Source organism: Bos mutus, chromosome 17 (genome assembly GCF_027580195.1).
Source record: "Bos mutus isolate GX-2022 chromosome 17, NWIPB_WYAK_1.1, whole genome shotgun sequence".
NCBI classification, from domain to species: Eukaryota; Metazoa; Chordata; class Mammalia; order Artiodactyla; family Bovidae; genus Bos; species Bos mutus.
The window spans coordinates 20,313,881-20,333,198 of NC_091633.1; the positions used below are offsets into that span (position 1 = coordinate 20,313,881).

Here is a 19,318-nt window from a genome sequence, read left to right on the forward strand (position 1 = left end):
GCAGACAGTAACAAAGGGCAACGTTACCACATCCTTTTTCACTCCAGGGAAACTGATAAGGATCAGCATTTTCAACAAAATCTACCAGTGCTTCAATTCTGGCAATAATTTCAAATGAAAGACAATAACCAATATCCTATATGGACCAATCAAAATCCTATCCAAGGCCTTAAGAGAAATTTGAATAAAATCCGGTGAACTGTATCAATATCTTCACTGTGATATTGTACTATAGTTGTATAAAATGCTACCACTGGGAAAACTCATGTACAAGAAATTCCTATGTATTACTCTGTATAACCTCACGAGGATCATAAGATTTACACACACACCCCTCCCTCCCCACCCCCCAGAACCAGATCCAGTTTGAGAGCTTTGCTACTGAGTTAGGGACCATAAACTAGGCTTATGGACAAAATCTGGCCTGATCTTATGCTTAACAACAGTTTAAGGAAGGGAGGGAGAAAGGATCTTAGAAAGGAAGGGGAAAAAATTCACAAAGAAGAGTCAGCAGAGATGATACACGCCCTGGCAAGATCTACGATACTGACTACCTGACCCCTCTCATAAAAAGTTCAGGATTCATGCTCTAGACAGCTTATTTACGGTTTTACCCTGCCTGCAGCATCATCATAATTGGTCTCATTTACACAGTTACTTCTTGAACCAGGTCTTCATTTACAGTTTGTCACTCCATAAATGTCTGCAAATAAGCAAAAAGTGCTATATACATACAATGGAGTTCAGTTCAGTTCAGTCGCTCAGTCGTGTCCGACTCTTTGCGACCCCATGAACCGCAGCACACCAGGCCTCCCTGTCCATCATCAACTTTCGGAGTCCACCCAAACCCATGTCCATTGAGTCAGTGATGCCATCCAACCATCTCATCCTCTGTCATCCCCTTCTCCTCCTGCCCTCAATCTTTCCCAGCATCAGGGTCTTTTCAAATGAGTCAGCTCTTCAAATCAGGTGGCCAAAGTAATGGAGTCTCAGCTTCAACATCAGTCCTTCCAATGAACACCCAGGACTGATCTCCTTTAGGCTGGACTGGCTGGATCTCCTTACAGTCCAAGGGACTCTCAAGAGTCTTCTCCAACACCACAGTTCAAAAGCATCAATTCTTCTGCACACAGCTTTCTTTAGAGTCTAACCCTACTTATTTAACTTATATGCAGAGTACATCATGAGAAATGCTGGGCTGGAGGAAGTCCAAGCTGGAATCAAGACTGCTAGGAGAAATATCAATAACCTTAGATATGCAGATGACACCACCCTTATGGCAGAAAGTGAAGAAGAACTAAAGAGCCCCTTGATGAAAGTGAAAGAGAAGAGTGAAAAAGTTGGCTTAAAGCTCAACATTCAGAAAACTAAGATCATGGCATCCGGTCCCATCACTTCATGGCAAGTAGATGGGGAAACAGTGGAAACAGTGGCTGACTTTGTTTTTCTGGACTCCACGATCACTGCAGATGGTGATTGCAGCCATGAAATTTAAAGATGCTTACTCCTGGAAAGAAAGTTATGACCAACCTAAATAGCATATTCAAAAGCAGAGACATTACTTTGCCAACAAAGGTCCGTCTAGTCAAGGCTATGGTTTTTCCAGTGGTCATGTGTGGATGTGAGAGTTGGACTATTAGGAAAGCTGAGCGCAGAAGAATGGATGCTTTTGAACTATGGTGCTAGAGAAGACTCACAAAAAGGAATAAAGAACTGACACAGGTCACAACATGGATGAACCTTGAAAACAATATGCTGAGTGAAAGAAGCCACACACAAATGTCATATGTTGCATGAGTCCATTTATATGAGGTACCAAGATATGCAAATTTATAGACAGAAAAGAGATGAGAGGTTATCAGAGGCTGGGGGAGTTGTGTAATGGTGATGGCTGGACAGTACTGTGAATATAATCAATGCCACTAAATCGTACACTTTAAAATGGATAAAACGGCAAGTTTGTTATGTATTTTACCCTAACTTTAAAAAATTCTGTAATATGCCAGAAATCATTAAATTATACACTTAAGTGAGTGGATTGTACAGTATGTGAATTATATCTCAATAAAGCTGTTAAAGAAAAAGAAATAAAGATTAAAAAGAATTCAAGAGAAAATAAATATAAAAGGCAAAGTAAAGATCTAAAGTGTGGTAAGAGGAGTCCTAGTAATGGAGAAATTCAAGAAAATACTAAAAATTTTACAAATACAAATAATTCAGAAACTTTCTAAAATAAAGATCTGAAACTACATATTAAAAGAGCATACCACCTGCCTGAGAATACTGACCAAGAATGACTAACAGAAGATAAACTCTAATAAAATTACCAAACTTTAAAGAATCCTTTATACATATAGGCACCAAAGAACAATTAAATACAAACAGGGAAAGGAAATTAGAACACTATCAAACTCTGACAGCAACTCTATCTCAGAAGAGTACATAGTAGCATCTTTTAAGATATTCAAGAAAAGAAAATGTGAAATAATAGACTTCATGTCTGGTAAAACTGTCATTATCTATAGAACTAAGATTAATTAAGGGTTAAAAGAAGAGTATACTATATCATTGTCAGATGCCAACATGCAGAAATAGTATAACTATTTTTAAAATAGAATGGGGGAAGGTATATGCAAACAAGTTATTTTTAAAAAGTATTTTCACGCCAGTCCAGGTTCGATGCACGATACTGGATGCTTGGGGCTGGTGCACTGGGACGACCCAGAGGGATGGTATGGGGAGGGAGGAGGGAGGAGGGTTCAGGATGGGGAACACGTGTATGCCTGTGGCAGATTCATTTCGATGTATGGCAGAACCAATACAATATTGTAAAGTTTAAAAATAAAATAAAATAAATAAAATAAAAAGTATTTTCAGGAATATTGGGGTAGAGTGCCCATAAGATTTTATCATCCTATGTGCCCTGAAGCACAAGGATTATTGGTGTGGAAGAAAGAAGACCAAAGTATCAGAGAAAAGGTGAAACTAAAATTCCACAGTTTTAATCAGGACAAATAAATATGCACTCGTTTGTGTGTGTACGTGTGTACGTCTGAATGTAAATTATGTACACCATATTCTCTCTCCCCTGAGCTTTGTCCACATGCAAGTACTAAACTAATGACAGTAGTTATTACATTAGCAACTGAAAACTGAATCCTGAAGACATAAAGCATTAGTATGACTAGAGAAGGTCACACTATATTACGGGGAGTTCAATTTACTAAGAATATGCAATTTTGGGGGGCCATGCTGAGTGGTAAGGAGAATCTGTTTCTTGACCAAGGACAGAACCCATGCCCCCTGCAGTGGAAACATGGAGTCTTAACCACTGGACTGCCAGGGAAGTCCTCAAATATGTAATAATTTAAAACTTGCATTTAATAATACTCCTCAAAAACTATTAAAAATGTATCACGCTTACAATGATAAATTATCATAATAGAAAAAGCTAAATACAGGTGGAAAATCAGTACAAAGCAAACATAATTACAATGATGGCAATGAAAACACATTATCTTAACAATTAAGATTTAAAGGAAACAAGTCTTACTTGCAATGACAAATAAAAGCCATCATCTGGTCCTGTCAGCTCAGCCCAAATCTTGGTAGCTTCCTCCCAGGACATTCCCCTCTCCACACTTATCTGTAAAAAAAAATAGTAATGAAATTTAAATTAAACTCACTTCTTAGGATGTCTATCAGAAAAGCACACTATACTTGAATGTGCACATTTTACAGACGTACTGTGTATAATTCTACATGGCCAGATGTTGAATATCCTGGAGTCAGAAACTTCTTAACATCACTTTTCCTCACTTTTTCATCCCCAGAACCAAGATCTTGAATAAGAAAAAGCAACATATAAGTATAAAGTAATTTTTCATCAGGAATACACATGACATTTTAAAAATTTCCCAACTTACCTAAGATTCCCATATCGTATCTTCCATTTTTTTTGGCATTTTGAACGACTGCAGTAAGTGTGTCTGCGAAATACTGAAATAGTGCATTCTGTTGATGCACTTCCATGCCCAAAATTCTGTTTAAGAATTTTCCTATGTTGTTATAATCTGCAATGACAAAATTTTATGAACGATTTAAGGCATTCAAATGGCAGTTTAACAAGTTTATTCATCTCAGCCTAGTTCAAGTCTCACTTTCGTCTCCAAAGTCTTCCCTCACAATTCTTGTACTGTTTCCAGAACAGGCCTATACTTTGACCGCTTCTATCTCTAGCTATTAGTACAGCTATACTGTGTGGTCAAAAGATGTTTGCCAAATTAGATTTTTGCATCTTCAACTTCACTTACTGAAAATATGAATACAATTTAGCACATAAGAATGCTTTCCAACATTAAGTCATAACTTGTAAAGTTATTAAGTGCCACAAGTCAGTGAAGCTCAACTTTTGCTGCACAAGTAGAATGCCCTAGAGCTCTGGAAAATTACCACTGCCTGAGCTCCTGGCCTGGCTTAAGTACTTTCAAAAAGCTCAACAGTTGCTCATACCTGCAACCTAGTTTGAGAACTGCTGATACAAGAGAGAGGAGAATAGAGGTCTAATTTTTTGAATAAACACAGTAGCAGGAATGCTTTGTGAACACTAAGTACTGAGAGACAGACCAACAGACTTGAAACTTCCCCTTCAAATTGACAAAAACAAACAACAAAATGGGCTGTAATGATACAGCAACAGTTATGTACATATATGAAACTCATATTATTACCTTTATCTAGAGTAAGAATTCCTGAACGATCTTCTACATTTATTAGACCAACTCCTATCAGTCCTTGTCGAACATCTAAAATAAAACAAATTTATAAAAAATGTTACAGCTCAAATGACTCAATGAGCTGTTACCTAACTAATTAAACCAGATCAAGTTTTAGCATACGTATCTTCCATAATTCCTATTAGCTGAATTAAAAGGAACGCACAGACCCTAAAGATCTTTAGGCACTTCAAAATCCTAGAACTCTAACTTCACATTATACATACTGTTTTCACTAAGATGTCTTATCTTTCCAACAACAATCTTTGGCAGTGGAGATTCTAGGCTACAAAGCTGCTCTGCTCACAGAATCAATTTTGAATTTTGAATACACAGCAGGATAGTGATTAAATAACTGTGTAAATAAGGAAATAATGTTTCCTTTCCAAACATTACCTATCAGTATTGACAAGGAGATGCAAAAGATAAGCAACAAGTGTAACGGTCAACATGTTCTGAATTATGTTACTAAGAGGATGATTTATAAAATTTAAAAAAAAAAAAAAAAAAGGTCTCCAGGCTCCAACCCAGACTTACTGAATACGGGTTTAAGAAAGAGAAAAGGGAAATAAGAAACATAATTATATCCTATTTACATGTTTATTTAGTTAGCTAGACTGCTACATGCTTAAAATGTTTAGATTCTGCAAGTGACATGACAACTCTGTAGCCAAAGAGCTCCAATGCAAAAAGTCCTCATTTTAGGAACCCATTCTATGAAGAAATTACATGAATAGAAGGAATTCTTCTGAATAGAAGAATAGCCGTTATGATTCCAGCACTTTGTGATGCAAAAAAAATTAAAACTACTTGAATATCAATAAAGGAATAACTGAAGAACTGTTACCTAAGCTAGATGGAGAATATTACACAACTGTTAAAAACGTGTTCATGCTATAGCTAATGACTTATGAGAGATGTATGTCTGTGATATACTGAGAAAAGTACGTTGCAAGTAGTATGTTTTTAAAAAGCTCTGTGTTTAGACAAACACGGACAAGGATTTGTTAGTCTGCTCCTGTTCAAACTGTCAACATTTGTAACCTTACCAGATGAGAGTGGAAGTGGGCAGGTAGTTAAAGAGAGTATTGGCTCCTCATTATTTACTTTCGGAATAGTTTTCATTACTGACAATGAATAAATAACATGCACTATTTCAGAACTAGAACTAAATCGGTGAGTCGTTTTGACAATCCCTCCAATGACCAGACAAAAAGAAAAGAAGGAAAGGGAGAGGGAGAAAAAGAACAGGGCTAAGGTTTTATAGGTTTTTGTTTTGTTAAATGCCATCAATGGTTATAAACAGCCCTGCCAGCTGTGTCAATATGGACTACTACCAACAGTAAATACCAGTTCAACTGGAAAGGACTTCCTAGTAAAAAACGCTAACTTAATAATGACAATGTTTCAAGTATCTTACATCTATTTATTCTCCAAAATACTTTCAGTTTCCTGAACTACTGAAATCTCTCAGCCTACTAATATTAATGGGGTAAAATCTACACATCTAAGAATTTCTGTAGCACTATTTAGGACTTCTTTAATATAAAAATTTCCAAATATACACAAATGTAAAGAGAGAATATTCTATGAACCCACATGTACCCATTATCCAGTTTTAACAACTATTAATATATGGCCAATTTTATCAATATTTACATTCCCCACTAACCTTCACAGATTTACCCAGATACTTAAAATTAAATGCAAAAAGTTATTTGACATAGTCATCTTCAATTAATCTAACAAAACTATTTTTCCTCTAGTAATCTAAAGTTATACAACATGCAATAAACTCAAGAGTAAAGTCACTTTACCTGAATGAAATTTAGTAAATCTACTGCTTATTGTAAGAGGTCAATTTAGGTGTCTGATAACCATCAATTTCTAAATTTCATACATTTTATGTATGAAAGCAACAGCACCTCTTAGAATGGGTTTTAGTACCTTCTAAAAGGTGAGGCTTGTCAGTACTCATTTTCCTTTTTTATTATTATTTTTAAGAGTTACCTTTAAAGAATTCTCCAGGATAGTCTGGAGGTGGTGATACCATAGGAGAATCTAGGTTTACAATGGATTTCATGACAATTTCTAAAGCATTTCTTCCATACTGCAATAAAAAAGCAAAGACATTTAACCAGTTTCAGCATTTGGATACTCTTCAATTACATGACCAAATGAATGCTATAAAAACTACTATTGTATCAAACAGTAAAAAATAGCAGGACTCAATTACCTTTATGTAAACTTTACATAGCCTAGTGCCTCATTCACACCTTTGCACACAGCAGGCATTCAATAAATAAACAACTTTCTTTACTACTGGGAACTCCTACTTGATTCATCCACAAGTATTTCTTATAATCCTCTTTTCCCACAGCAAGAGATCATTATACAGCACATTTGATCACCGAAGACCTAATTGCTTTCCATCTTGCAGGAAGCCATGATTTTACAGCAAAATCGTAAGAGGAGGCAACTTAAAAGTTTTAAACAGTAACCACTTGACCTTTCTGTTCCTCATAGACACCATACACTGCCACAATTTCTCAGGGATACTGACAGCTGAAATGTACCTTATTATCGAAGTTGAACCGGCTCAGATCTCTAGATTCTGTTGCTCTTCTGTCTCCATGTGTAAGTGCGCCCTATCCAAACATAAAATTTCCAATCAAAGCAGAGAAGACAAGTAACATACACCATTTTTTACACACATCTATGTAACTAAAAAACTTACCAAACTCTCAAGTCTTTTAGCAACAATAGATGCAAATCTTTGTTCTCCTGCCAATTCAGAAATCAGAAAGACATATTCAGGAGCGGTAACTTGATTTGATCTATGAGTTCGTCCTGTAACGACATTAAAAAAAAAAATCACTGATTGTGTTTGCTCAGTACTAGTGTTATGAGATCTATTCCTAGCACTTAAGAGTAAGCTGGTGTCCTGAAAAAGTAAAGAATGTAATCACCCCAATTCCCCAAAAAGGAAAAAATTGCAAACAATGACTTGAACAACATTTGTATTCAGAGTAACACTCCTCATTGCAAGAGAACAAAAACTCCCATAAAACTGTTAAGTGATAATCGCTTAAGTGCTACCCCAGTTTGGATGACCACAATGTTGCTGATGCACAGCTGCTCTGGATTCTCAAAGAAAAATTTTTTTTAATTTTTCTTTTCTTTTTTTTTTTAATTGCCAGGTCATGGGACATGAAGATGGAGGGGAAGGGAGGAGCAATGTGCCCTCACTCAAGCCACTGGGGGGTGAAAAGGACATCAAGTGGCAGCTGCTGACACAGGTAATATACATCCCCAGAGGTCTGCAAGAAGGATATTCCTAAGGAGCCCCATTCTTGAATATAAAGCCAGAAAGCCCTACTTCAGGTCTTTTACAGCTTTTATGACTAAGAAAATACATTCATGATGTACTCTATTCTTTAAGGTACATGCAATACCTAAGTATCTCCAAAACCGACACACGCGTCAAGTTTTACTATGTCCAATATTAAAGTATTTTCCCCAATGAAATGAAATTCAGTGCAGGATTTACCAAATTGCTGAATTGCTCTATCAGCACTCCATGGTAACTCCAGAGTCATATGAACTCTTCGCCTTTGATTTTTAGCCCTTCTATCCGCTTGTAATGAAATACCTGAGCTGGCAGCTTCTGAGATGATAGCAATATTCTGTATCAAGAGTAAGGAGAAAAAATAAAAGATCACTTTTGCACAAAGACAAGCAGGAAAACATCCACCACTACGTATTCTCCATAAATTATAGAACCCTTCATTTTAGCTGTGCATGGTTACAAGAACACTCAAAATCAAGACTACATTTCCAGTCTCCCTTACAGCTAAGTGTGGGCACACTCAACCCAGCAGGTCACATGGACAATGTCCAGGAAATGTCCCTAATTGAAGATATGTCTTCCTCTTTTTTCCTCTCTGCTGGCTGAAACACATTCAGTAATGACTGAATGTGAAATAGCTGTCATGGAATATGGAGGTTAACCTGGAAATCCAAGTCTGCATATAAAGTATCAAGACAGAAGAGACCTAGTCTTCAAGGGGTCATGTCAGTGCTGACCTAACAAAATTTCTACATGTGAAAAATGAACTTCCACTTTAAGTCATTGTGATAGTGGGTTTTCTGTCACTTAACAGCCAAACGTGATCCCAACTAATACATAATTCCTAATGGACATGGGCCTAAATTACTAGTGAAACAAATAAATAAAATAATTGATACCTCTACCTACAATCTTTAAAATACGTAACAAGAGCTTTGCTGCTGCTGCTGCTAAGTCGTGTCAGACGCTGTGCGACCCCAAAGACGGCAACCCAACAGGCTCCTCTGTCCCTGGGATTTCCCTAGGCAAGAACACTAGAGTGGGTTGCCATTTCCGTCTCCAGTGTATGAAAGCGAAAAGTGAAAATGAAGTCGCTCAGTCCTGTCAGACTCTTAGCGACCCCATGGACTGTAGCCTAACAGGCTCCTCCGTCCATGGGATTCTCCAGGCAAGAGTACTGGAGTGGGTTGCCATTGCCTTCTCCGGAACAAGAGCTTTAAATACACTTAAAAGATAACTTTGATAACGGTAATAACTATCATCTGTTTTCCACTTGCAGAAGAATTTTTTAAATACAGAGCAAAATGTGGATAAAGATATAAGATTTTATTCTACCCCTTTCAGATTAAAGAATGAGGCTGAAGTGTTACACCTACCTATTTTTTAGCAAACTCATCAGCAAACACTTAATGAGCAATTCCAACTAGATGGAGGAAGAACTCATCTGAGACTCTTACAATTCATGAAGTTTACTTAACAATAAGAGCATACAGAAAGGGCCTCTGAAGGCAACCACAACCTCTGCAGTCATTAAATAAGCAAGTGTACATTCATTCAGAGTAAATCATCCTAATAGAACACAGCAGAGCAGGATAAGAAACAGCAAAACTAAAGAATCCTAGTAATCTAGGCATGCTTAAATATATCTCTAGATTCAAGATTATACTGACACTCAAGTAAGCATTAGATATATGACCACTAATATGACCTGAAAGAACATATTAATATTCTGATTAAAGACTTTTAAAGGCCCCAAAAGAGCGGCATCTTATTCTGTGCATGACCCTTACTGCATTCAACTTACAAGAAAATAATGAAAACATGTAAAATGTTCAGTAATTACTATTAGTTTAAAAAAAAAGAACATTCAACATACATGATTTTTATTAAAAGAAAAAAACCTAAAGATTAACTGAAATGTACGGGCATAATTCTTTTCACCAAAACACATCCTAGAAAAACATACCTTATCTCCATCCATAAATCTTTGTTTTTCTGTAATATTTAGTATTTCCACAGGAACATCAAGTTCAGATCTTGACTCATAAGATATGCTTCCATCATCATTGCTTACGACCCTCCCCTTGCGGCCAGTCATCTGCAAAGTCAAACAATGTTGCTTACAATTAAGGTATCTGAGTATGGTGCAGGAAGTTTAGGACTCCCACTAGAGAAACATGGTGGAGGTGAAAGGGAGAAGGAAGCCAACGTGCACTGTGCATCCTCTCCCGCACCAGGAGCCGGGCGGGGGAGATGAAACACTGCGACATAAAGCCTGGTTCTGAAAAGTCCAAATTCAGTGGAGAAAACCGACATGTGGCAATGACAACAAAGGCTGTGTGTGACAGGGGCAATAACACAGATCTGAGTCTTGGGGCAGATACTCAAGACACTAGGGGAAGGAACTCACTTGCTCTAGGATGACAACTAGAGTAGAACAGGGTTCTCAGATCTCAGAGAGGATGTTAGATAATTTTATGAGGAAACAATATATTATTCATTCTAAAGGGTTTGTAAGTGGCAAAAAAAAAAAAAAAAAAAAAATTACCTAGGACAGAATCAACGGTGTTCAAGTCATATTTACCTCAGCAACATTTTCAGGGCCACCAAGTTCATCAATAAGTTCATCCAGGGTATTAGGAGGGAGGTCTTCAGCTAATTTTTCTAGTTTATCAAGTAGGTCTTTCTTCATCTGTTGGGCCCTTTCCACGGCATCTTGACTTGTTATAAGGCTACTGTTGCTGTTGGTGTTACTGTTAGCTAGATAAAGTACATGTGTTAAAAATCAGTACACAGTTTAAATATTTGTTTTGTTTGAAAGTACATTTCACAGACAAAGCAAACATCCACGTGGTTACCTGGTGCACTGTTAGGAGCAGGTGAAATAACTGGTGTAGAAGAAAAACTAGGTCGTTTTGATCCAAGACCTGACGCTAATAAGGCACTTTGAATAGAATCTGGATCTATACTTTTCCTTTTTTTTTTATCTTTGTTTTTCTTATGATCTTTTCTGATTAACCAGGGATCTGAAAGTTAAGGAAAGACATAAATCATCTGTTAACGCAGGTACGGAATTTTCAAAGGAAACCACCATTGAGTTTTTTTGTACTGTTGACCGACAACTTGTAAACCACCACCAACTATAGCAGTCCAGTACATCCATACACCATGAGGTAAATGCCATGGTTTGAGGTTAAACATAATTGAACAAAATTGACGTCGTGACCTTTCATAAATGAGCTCAACTGCCAGAAGACAGACAAGCTTGGAGCTCCCACAAAGCAAAGATTAGAATCTGTCTGATAATTTTTACAGGAAAAGAAAAGGTTTTAGTACAATATCCCATTTCAAATACACAGAATTAAGGACCCTTTAGTTTATATTTAAAATATTAAAGAACTTACCATCTTCATCATCCTCACTAGACTCATCTCTGAATGGGTTGAAATCATCATCATCTCCAGAACTCATGTTTTTAGAGCTCTCATAGTCACTTTCTTCATTATCAGAGGCATCAGATTCACTTCCACTATCATCAGAACTGCTACCAGTAAGGCCACCTATTTTTCGTGCTTTTTTGGCTTCTCGAGTTATTTCTTCACCTGCCCACAAAACCCAAACAAGAGAGTCAAAATGCACTGTGGTAAAAGTTAGGAAATTATATTTAGTTCATAAGCACAGTTAACTAATTCAAAAGAAAACTACAGAAGAAAAGTATTTGCATAAGTATATAAGAACAAGGAAGAGGGGAAGGCACACCATTCTACTACTCTTGCCTAGAGAATGCCATGGACAGAAGCCTGGCAGGCTGCAGTCCACAGGGTTGCACAGAGTCAAACATGACTGAATCAACCAAGCAGCAGCAGCAGCATACAAAAACAATGAACAAGTATAGCCTTTTGGACTCCTGTAAAAAATCAGGTTATATATAATTATTTTTAGGAGAAATTATGTACATAAGTATTAACTCAAGACAGCCTTCAAACGCACAAGTTTTAAAATTCAGGACAACAAAGATGAAACAATCTCTGGCATTGTCAGAATGTGTGTATCAGGTTGAGAGACAAGGCCTAATAATTACAGGTTTTTAAACTACTTAAATACTTTATGGAATACTACCCCAAAAATCTACAAAACTGCATTTTTAAAAGTTAAACAAGGTGCTAATCTGAATTATCTTACTGGAAATTCATAGAAGATATCTAGAGTAAACTAATCAAAACTGAGAAGAACATTAAAAAGGTTCACATACCAACGAAATGGTGAGAAGATAATTTAGAAAAGGGAAACATGGCCATCCACTGACCACTCTAACAGGTCACTGACTCTAGGTCACAGCATTACTTTTTGTGTCACCAAAATAAAAAATAATGCCAGTTATAATACCCAACCTGCTTTCAGGCATATTAAAAATATAAGGGAAAAAGCATTTCTTGCAACAGATGAAAATTTAAAGTTAAAGTGTCAGGCACTGTATTTAGAACACACAGCATCATGTATGTTCTTATCAGCATTTTGGAGAGAGCCTGAGATGTTAACTTCTAAAAGGCAAAGAGCTTGCTAAGTCGCTTCAGTCATGTCCGACTCTGTGCAACCCCATAGACAGCAGCCCACCAGGCTCCCCCGTCCCTGGGATTCTCCAGGTAAGAACACTGGAGAGGGTTGCCATTTCCTTCTCCAATGCATGAAAAGTGAAAGTGAAGTTGCTCAGTCGTGTCCAACTCTTAGCAACCCCATGGACTGCAGCCTACCAGGCTCTTCCATCCATGGGATTTTCCAGGCAACAGTACTGGAGTGGGGTGCCACTGCCTTATCCAGGTAAAGAGTTTAGTAAGTACCTAAACACAAACCCAACTTTGCAATTTTTATAAAATGTCTAACAAACATAAGTAAGTGTATGCCTAATAATTCAATAATAAACTAACAAAAGTCTCTTTAAAGAAGACTATATAAACACACAGGCTTCCCAGGTGGCTCAGTGGGTAAAGAATCTGCCTGCAATGCAGGAGACGTGGGTTTGATTCCTGGGTCAGGAAGATGCCCTGGAGGAAGGCATGGCAACCCACTCCAGTATTCCTGCCGGGAGAATCCCCATGGAAAGGGGAGCCTGGCAGGTTACAGTCCATAGCGTTGCAAAGAATCGGACACGACTGAAGAGACTGAGCACGCATGCATGCACACACATACTCTCACACACCCACACACACAGCATCAACAACAGAAAGGTCCAGATTTTGGTTCCCCATTTATCAACCAGTAGTGGTGTGAACCTAAGGATATCGCCTGACCTCTTTCTGTGCCTTAATTTCCTGTCTATTAAAACTGAAAAAATAAAGCCTTTCATATGGATCCCTTGCAGTTAAACAAGACTATGTGTGGGCAGTGCTCAACACAGTGCCTAGCACCAAACTATTAAAGCCCCAATATAAAATGGGGATTACTTGTGCATTCAAAATGACATGGGCCATGGGAATTCCCTGGTGGTCCACTGGTTAGGACTCCGTGCTTTTTGACCCCAGATTCAATCCCTGGTCAGGGAACTCAGATCCCACAAGACTCGCAGTCAAATAAATAAAAGACACTTCCTTTAAAAACAAACCAAACACTACATGATCCAATTTAAGGAAGGCAGTTCAGTTCAGTCGCTCAGTCATGTCTGAGTCTTTGGGACCCCATGAACCACAGCATGCCAGGCCTCCCTGTCCATCACCATGACTCAAAGTCATGTCCATTGCATCGGTGATGTCATCCAACCATCTCATTCTCTGTTGTCCCCTTCTCCTCCAGCCTTCAATCTTTCCCAGCATCAGGGTCTTTTCAAATGAGTCAGCTCTTCGCATCAGGTGGTCAAAGTATTGGAGTTTCAGCTTCAGCATCAGTCCTTCCAATGAACACCTAGGACTGATCTCCTTTAGGATGGACTGGTTGGATCTCCTTGCAATCCAAGGGACTCTCAAGAGTCTTTTCCAACACCACAGTTCAAAAGCATCAATTCTTTAGCGCTCAGCTTTCTTTATAGTCCAACTCTCACATCCATACATGACCACTGGAAAAACCATAGCCTTGACTAGACGGAACTTTGCTGACAAAGTAATGTGTCTGCTTTTTAATATGCTGTCTAGGTTGGTCATAACTTTCCTTCCAAGGAGTAAGCGTCTTTTGAAGGCAGTACACACCCAAAATACAGCTTGCATCAAAATGCTCAAGTTTATATTACTTCTAGCACCATTTAAAGGAAAGTACTCACCTTTCCGCTTCTTTGTTTTATTTTCCTTACAAGGACTATCTCTTGGTGAACTGCTGTTACTTGGAGCTGTCAAATCAATTCCCAGCAAACTATAAAGCTTTTTTCTATCCGGAGCAGGGAAGTGTTTTTCAATGAGTGACTGTAACACTCCTCTGTTCGTACGAGAGATAAAAAAGTGACAGTCAGTGGCTCAGTATGCAAAATTATTATATATAAAATATTACTGAAAGTATTTGCTTAAAATAAGTACACTTTATTAGCAGCATCTCCAAATTGGATACCACAAGTTGGTTAGCTTCACATAATAATAAAGCCAGCTTAGGAACTCAGCACCAATGGTTTCTTTTTCAGAAATGCTGCAGAGGACTCCATGTGGAAAAACGGAACATAAGGGACTGAGTCAAAAGGTGACTCAGAACAGCTGGACTCTGAATATAAAGGACTTTAACAATCCTTTAACCAATTTATTTCACATGTATTTCCATTTTCAGGTATGTGAAAGAGTTAAAATAATTAAATCTATGTCTTACTGAAAAACAAAAACAAAAAAATAGTTTATTCAATCTTATAAGATCCTGATAATCCAGGTCAGAAGAATTTCAGTATTCTAGGCAAGACTATCCAACTGAAATGTAATGCAAACCAAGCACAACTTTTACACTTTCTAGAAGCTGCATTAGGAGAAGGCAATGGCACCCCACTCCAGTACTCTTGCCTGGAAAATCCCATGGACAGAGGAGCCCGGTAGGCTGCAGTCCATGGGGTTGCTAAGAGTCCGGCACGACTGAGCGACTTCACTTTTCACTTTTATGCACTGGAGAAGGAAATGGCAACCCATTCCAGTATTCTTGCCTGGAGGATCCCAGGGACAGAGGAGCCTAGTGGGCTGCCGTCTATGGGGTCGCACAGAGTCGGACACGACTGAAGCGACTTAGCAAAGAAGCTGCATTAGGGCTTCCCTGATACCTCAGTTGGTAAAAAATCCGCCTGCAATGCAGGAGACCCCAGTTCGATTACTGGGTCAGGAAGATCCGCTGGAGAAGGGATAGGCTATCCACTCCAGTATTCGTGGGTTCCCTTCTTGGCTCAGCTGGCAAAGAATGTGCCTGCATGCCTGTACTGCAGGAGATCTGGGTTCGTTCCCTGGGTTGGGAAGATCCCCTGGAGAACAGAAAGGCTACCCACTCCAGTATTCCGGTCTAGAGAATTCCATGGACTGTACAGTCCATGGGGTCACAAAGAGTCGAACAGGACTGAGCGACTTTCACTTTCAGGAGCTACATTAAAAAGTTACAGAAAACAACCTGTCACTATAAAATGTCACAATGAAATGTTTTACATTCTATTTCCTTAAGTCTTTGAAACTTGGTGCATATTTCATACTTGACGGTCATCTCATACTGGAATAGCCATGTCAACTGCTGCACTAGCCATGTAGTACCTATCATCTCCGAGGCAGTACTAGGCAAGATACAGATTAGCAGGTGCATGCTCTGAATTTAAAGGAGTTTTAAATTATGTCTTAAAAGGAGCCACTTGCATGTATCCCCTAAGGCAAAAGATATCATGGTGGCAAAAGTTATTTTACTAGTTTTACTCCAAGAGTTGGAATTGTTTGGTTACACAAAGCAAAAAGTAACGTCTAAAGCCTTTCTTAAAATTCTTTTGACTTTTCAAGAATTATCTGCAATGCTGACATGAAAGCATAATAAACTGGGACAAACGAAACCATTATTATACAGCTTTGTGTATTTGTGCTTTCAAATACACAGAGCAAAGACAAAACTGAAACTTAAACCAAGCTGTCAGAATTCCAAGACGTACAAAACAGAAATCAAGCCCTTCCATTAGTCCAAACACTGGACATACAATGTTAAAATACTTAACATTTCAGTATTTCTATGTTACTGTTTTTCAATAGATATATTGCTATGGATACACAGGATTATGAAAACTCAGATCAGAAAAACTTAAATTTAAAAGGCAAAAATTTTGTCTCCAGGAAATGCTAACATTTAAACTAATCTTAGTAAAGACTCAAAACTATAAACATTACTTGGCAGTTGAAACAAAATCATTCAATTCTCCCCCGCCCTCTTCCAAGGCTTCTAATGTTCTAGCTTCTCCCGTAGACTGCAGACCAATTACAACACACTGGAGGAAAAAAAAGAATGTTATTAATTATAAATAAAAATATGTATGTGGTTTCTTACAACATATTTTACACATTTAGTTTTAAAAAAAGATTTCAAGGCTTCCCTGGTAGCTCAGTGGTAAAGAATCCACTTGACAATGTAGCAGACATGGGTTCTATCCCTGATCCGGGAGGATTCCACATGCCACAGAGCAACTAAGCCCTTGAGCCAGAACTACTGAAACCCACATGCCCTAGAGTCCATGCTCCATAACAAGAGAACTCAGGGCAATGAGAAGCCCAAGTACTGCAATCAGAGAAAAGCCCATGCAGCAACAAATACACAGCATGGTCAAAAATAAATAAATTAAAAAAGATTTCAAACAAGAATTACCCATTTTGTACATGTGTACCAATGTCTTTATTTTGCATATTTGAAATGCGCTATATGTAAAACACTTAGCCAGGTGATAGTATTACAGCAGTGAACACTACTGAAGCCCCTGCTCCAGTTTTTTGTGCTTTAAGTAGATATATATTCGCCAAAAATGAAAAACCTTTGCAGTATTACATATCCATGATATCAGTGGTTACATCTATGGACAGCCAAGTTATAGTGATGTTTATTTGTTTATACCACCTTTTTGAGCTATCCAAATTCTTTATAAATACATATTGCTTTTATTGTCGTAAAAATGTATTTTTTAAAGTCTCACTGTTAATACTCTTACAACTATCCTTTAGAAACAAAGGCTTTTTTAAGTAGAAAACCTCAACACCCAAAAGACTAAAACACAAAACCAAAGACACATCTGTTAATGCATTCTCCAACTTACTTTTCCATTCTTGATTTCTTCTCGAGCTAGTTGCACAACTCTTTTAACTTTGGACGCTATGCACAAGTATTTGAAAAATCTCTGGTGAGCAGACCAGAACTGACCCCACATGGATTTCTTCATTCTCTGCTCAGCATCAATCAGATCTGCAGCTTGCTGAAACCGCTCTCGAGCAATGACCCACTGAAGGCACACAATCAACAGATATTTCAATCTTCAAGTGTGAATTACTTCAATATGACTAATTCAATCAAAAGAATGTGTAAGACACCATTTAACATTAATTCAATGAAGCATTTTCAGTAACTTGGGAACCTCTAAACAAATGTTTTTTAGGACACTCACACAGAGCTGTCTCAAAATTCCTATTAACTAATACAGTAATTTTAGGAAACAGTTATGTTGATTTTTAAAGCTACGCATGCTCTGCTATAAAGGGTTATTTAAGTTACTGTAACAGAGAAAACTGGGAAAATAAGGATCCAGTAATTTATCTTGTTATTTTACGGCAGAAATATACTGTGAGCTGACAGACATTACACTGGACAAAACTAACAAAAACATCATCGGGTACATTAAAAATACTAGGAGTTAAGGAAAAAAGGCTTACCAGTTTGACTGCTTTGTTATACATTTTAACATAGCTCTGAGAAAGAAGAACTTCCTCAATTTTGAAGGTCACTCCAGTAAAGCTCAGCTGTCGAGCAATGTACATTCCTCTAAGCTTCATATCCATAGCAACTATTTCCATGGCACCAACACCTCTGAATAAAATTAAAACACACAGTAACTATCATTAAATATAGTAGAGCTTTAACATACATGGAAGAGATTTTAGCAAAATACCTCTTTTAGATTGCTACTGAGAACAAATAATGTACACTGTAAATTCCATTACCTCCGTTCTACTGCCTGAATAAAGTCACTGAATTCTCTAAATGGAGTTCCCTCACCCCATATTCCAAGACGGTTCATATAGGCCATATTTCGTGGTTCAGAAGCACCTGAAAAACCCCCCAAAAAAACATATTACAGCTGAAAAACTAACATGTAAAAAGATACCTGTATCTTTTAAATAAATACTCACCAGTGGCACTAGCATAGACAACTCTAGCTTTTGGCAATTTGTTCTGAAGTTCTAAAACTGCTAAGCCTGTCTTGGTTGGCTTTGAAGAACCAACAGGACATAAGTTTTTTGCTTTATGACATTCATCAAAAACTATCTGTAAAGAATAAATTAAGGAACATGTCACTTTAGTACCAAGTGTCTCTAATCTCAGAAAGACTTAACTTTTATTTCCCTGAGGCCTGGGGAAACATGCAAGAGTCCTAAAGAGTAAACAAACAAACAAAAAACAGAAAAACAATTCTGGAGTAAAAATAAATCAGGATTATCATGGGGAGGGATGCTGTTGGTAACAAGCCCCTGCACATGAACTTTTTGTTTTTTTTACTAACACCCATACACCTATCATCTGGTTTCATCAAACCTTAACATTTTACTGTTATCTGCTGCAGCCTGTTTCCTTTTTTAAAGTTACAAATATAAACAAAGCCCTCTATGTGATTCTTCTCCTTGATTTCTGCCCCTGTGCTAGCCACAGAGGCATTCACTGAATTTGGCACTAATCTTAACTACATATTTAAATCTTTTTCTAGATACAAAAAAAAAGTTACTACTGTGGAAAATGAAGACTGCTTAAATCAAATGGGGGGTTGGAGAGGGCCTGTGGTTTTTCTTTTTGATTAACTGCTGTTATACTGTCCTTCAGGTGGCTGAAAGGAGTTTCGTAACTTCTTCAGACATCACTAGGTGCCAAAGCTCTCATAGGACAACTTTGATGCTGTATGAATTCTGCCATTTTGCTAGCACTGATACAGTTCTTGGGTCCACCACTCCATTAGAACCATTGGCTCCAATCATATTAATCTGTTAAAAATCTTACAAAGCTGGGTACTTCTGGGTATTTAGGTCCA

General features: G+C 37.7%; 1 protein-coding gene across 2 annotated transcripts in view; it reads right to left on the minus strand.

Annotated features, from left to right (window-relative positions):
* SBNO1 (strawberry notch homolog 1) overlaps positions 1-19,318 on the minus strand; it is a 57,239-nt gene that overhangs the window by 11,967 nt on the left and 25,954 nt on the right. For both annotated transcript variants that reach the window (XM_070386276.1, XM_070386275.1), the window contains exons 11-28: positions 18,429-18,564; positions 18,240-18,345; positions 17,952-18,105; positions 17,342-17,524; positions 16,428-16,525; positions 14,372-14,523; positions 11,529-11,726; positions 10,983-11,150; positions 10,709-10,884; positions 10,091-10,222; positions 8,326-8,461; positions 7,513-7,625; positions 7,352-7,423; positions 6,786-6,885; positions 4,731-4,805; positions 3,927-4,073; positions 3,748-3,842; positions 3,554-3,646 (exon numbers count right to left, since the gene is read on the minus strand). In XM_070386276.1, the coding sequence (XP_070242377.1) occupies positions 3,554-3,646; positions 3,748-3,842; positions 3,927-4,073; positions 4,731-4,805; positions 6,786-6,885; positions 7,352-7,423; positions 7,513-7,625; positions 8,326-8,461; positions 10,091-10,222; positions 10,709-10,884; positions 10,983-11,150; positions 11,529-11,726; positions 14,372-14,523; positions 16,428-16,525; positions 17,342-17,524; positions 17,952-18,105; positions 18,240-18,345; positions 18,429-18,564 (2,334 nt within the window). The remainder of the gene's footprint in view (positions 1-3,553; positions 3,647-3,747; positions 3,843-3,926; positions 4,074-4,730; positions 4,806-6,785; positions 6,886-7,351; positions 7,424-7,512; positions 7,626-8,325; positions 8,462-10,090; positions 10,223-10,708; positions 10,885-10,982; positions 11,151-11,528; positions 11,727-14,371; positions 14,524-16,427; positions 16,526-17,341; positions 17,525-17,951; positions 18,106-18,239; positions 18,346-18,428; positions 18,565-19,318) is intronic.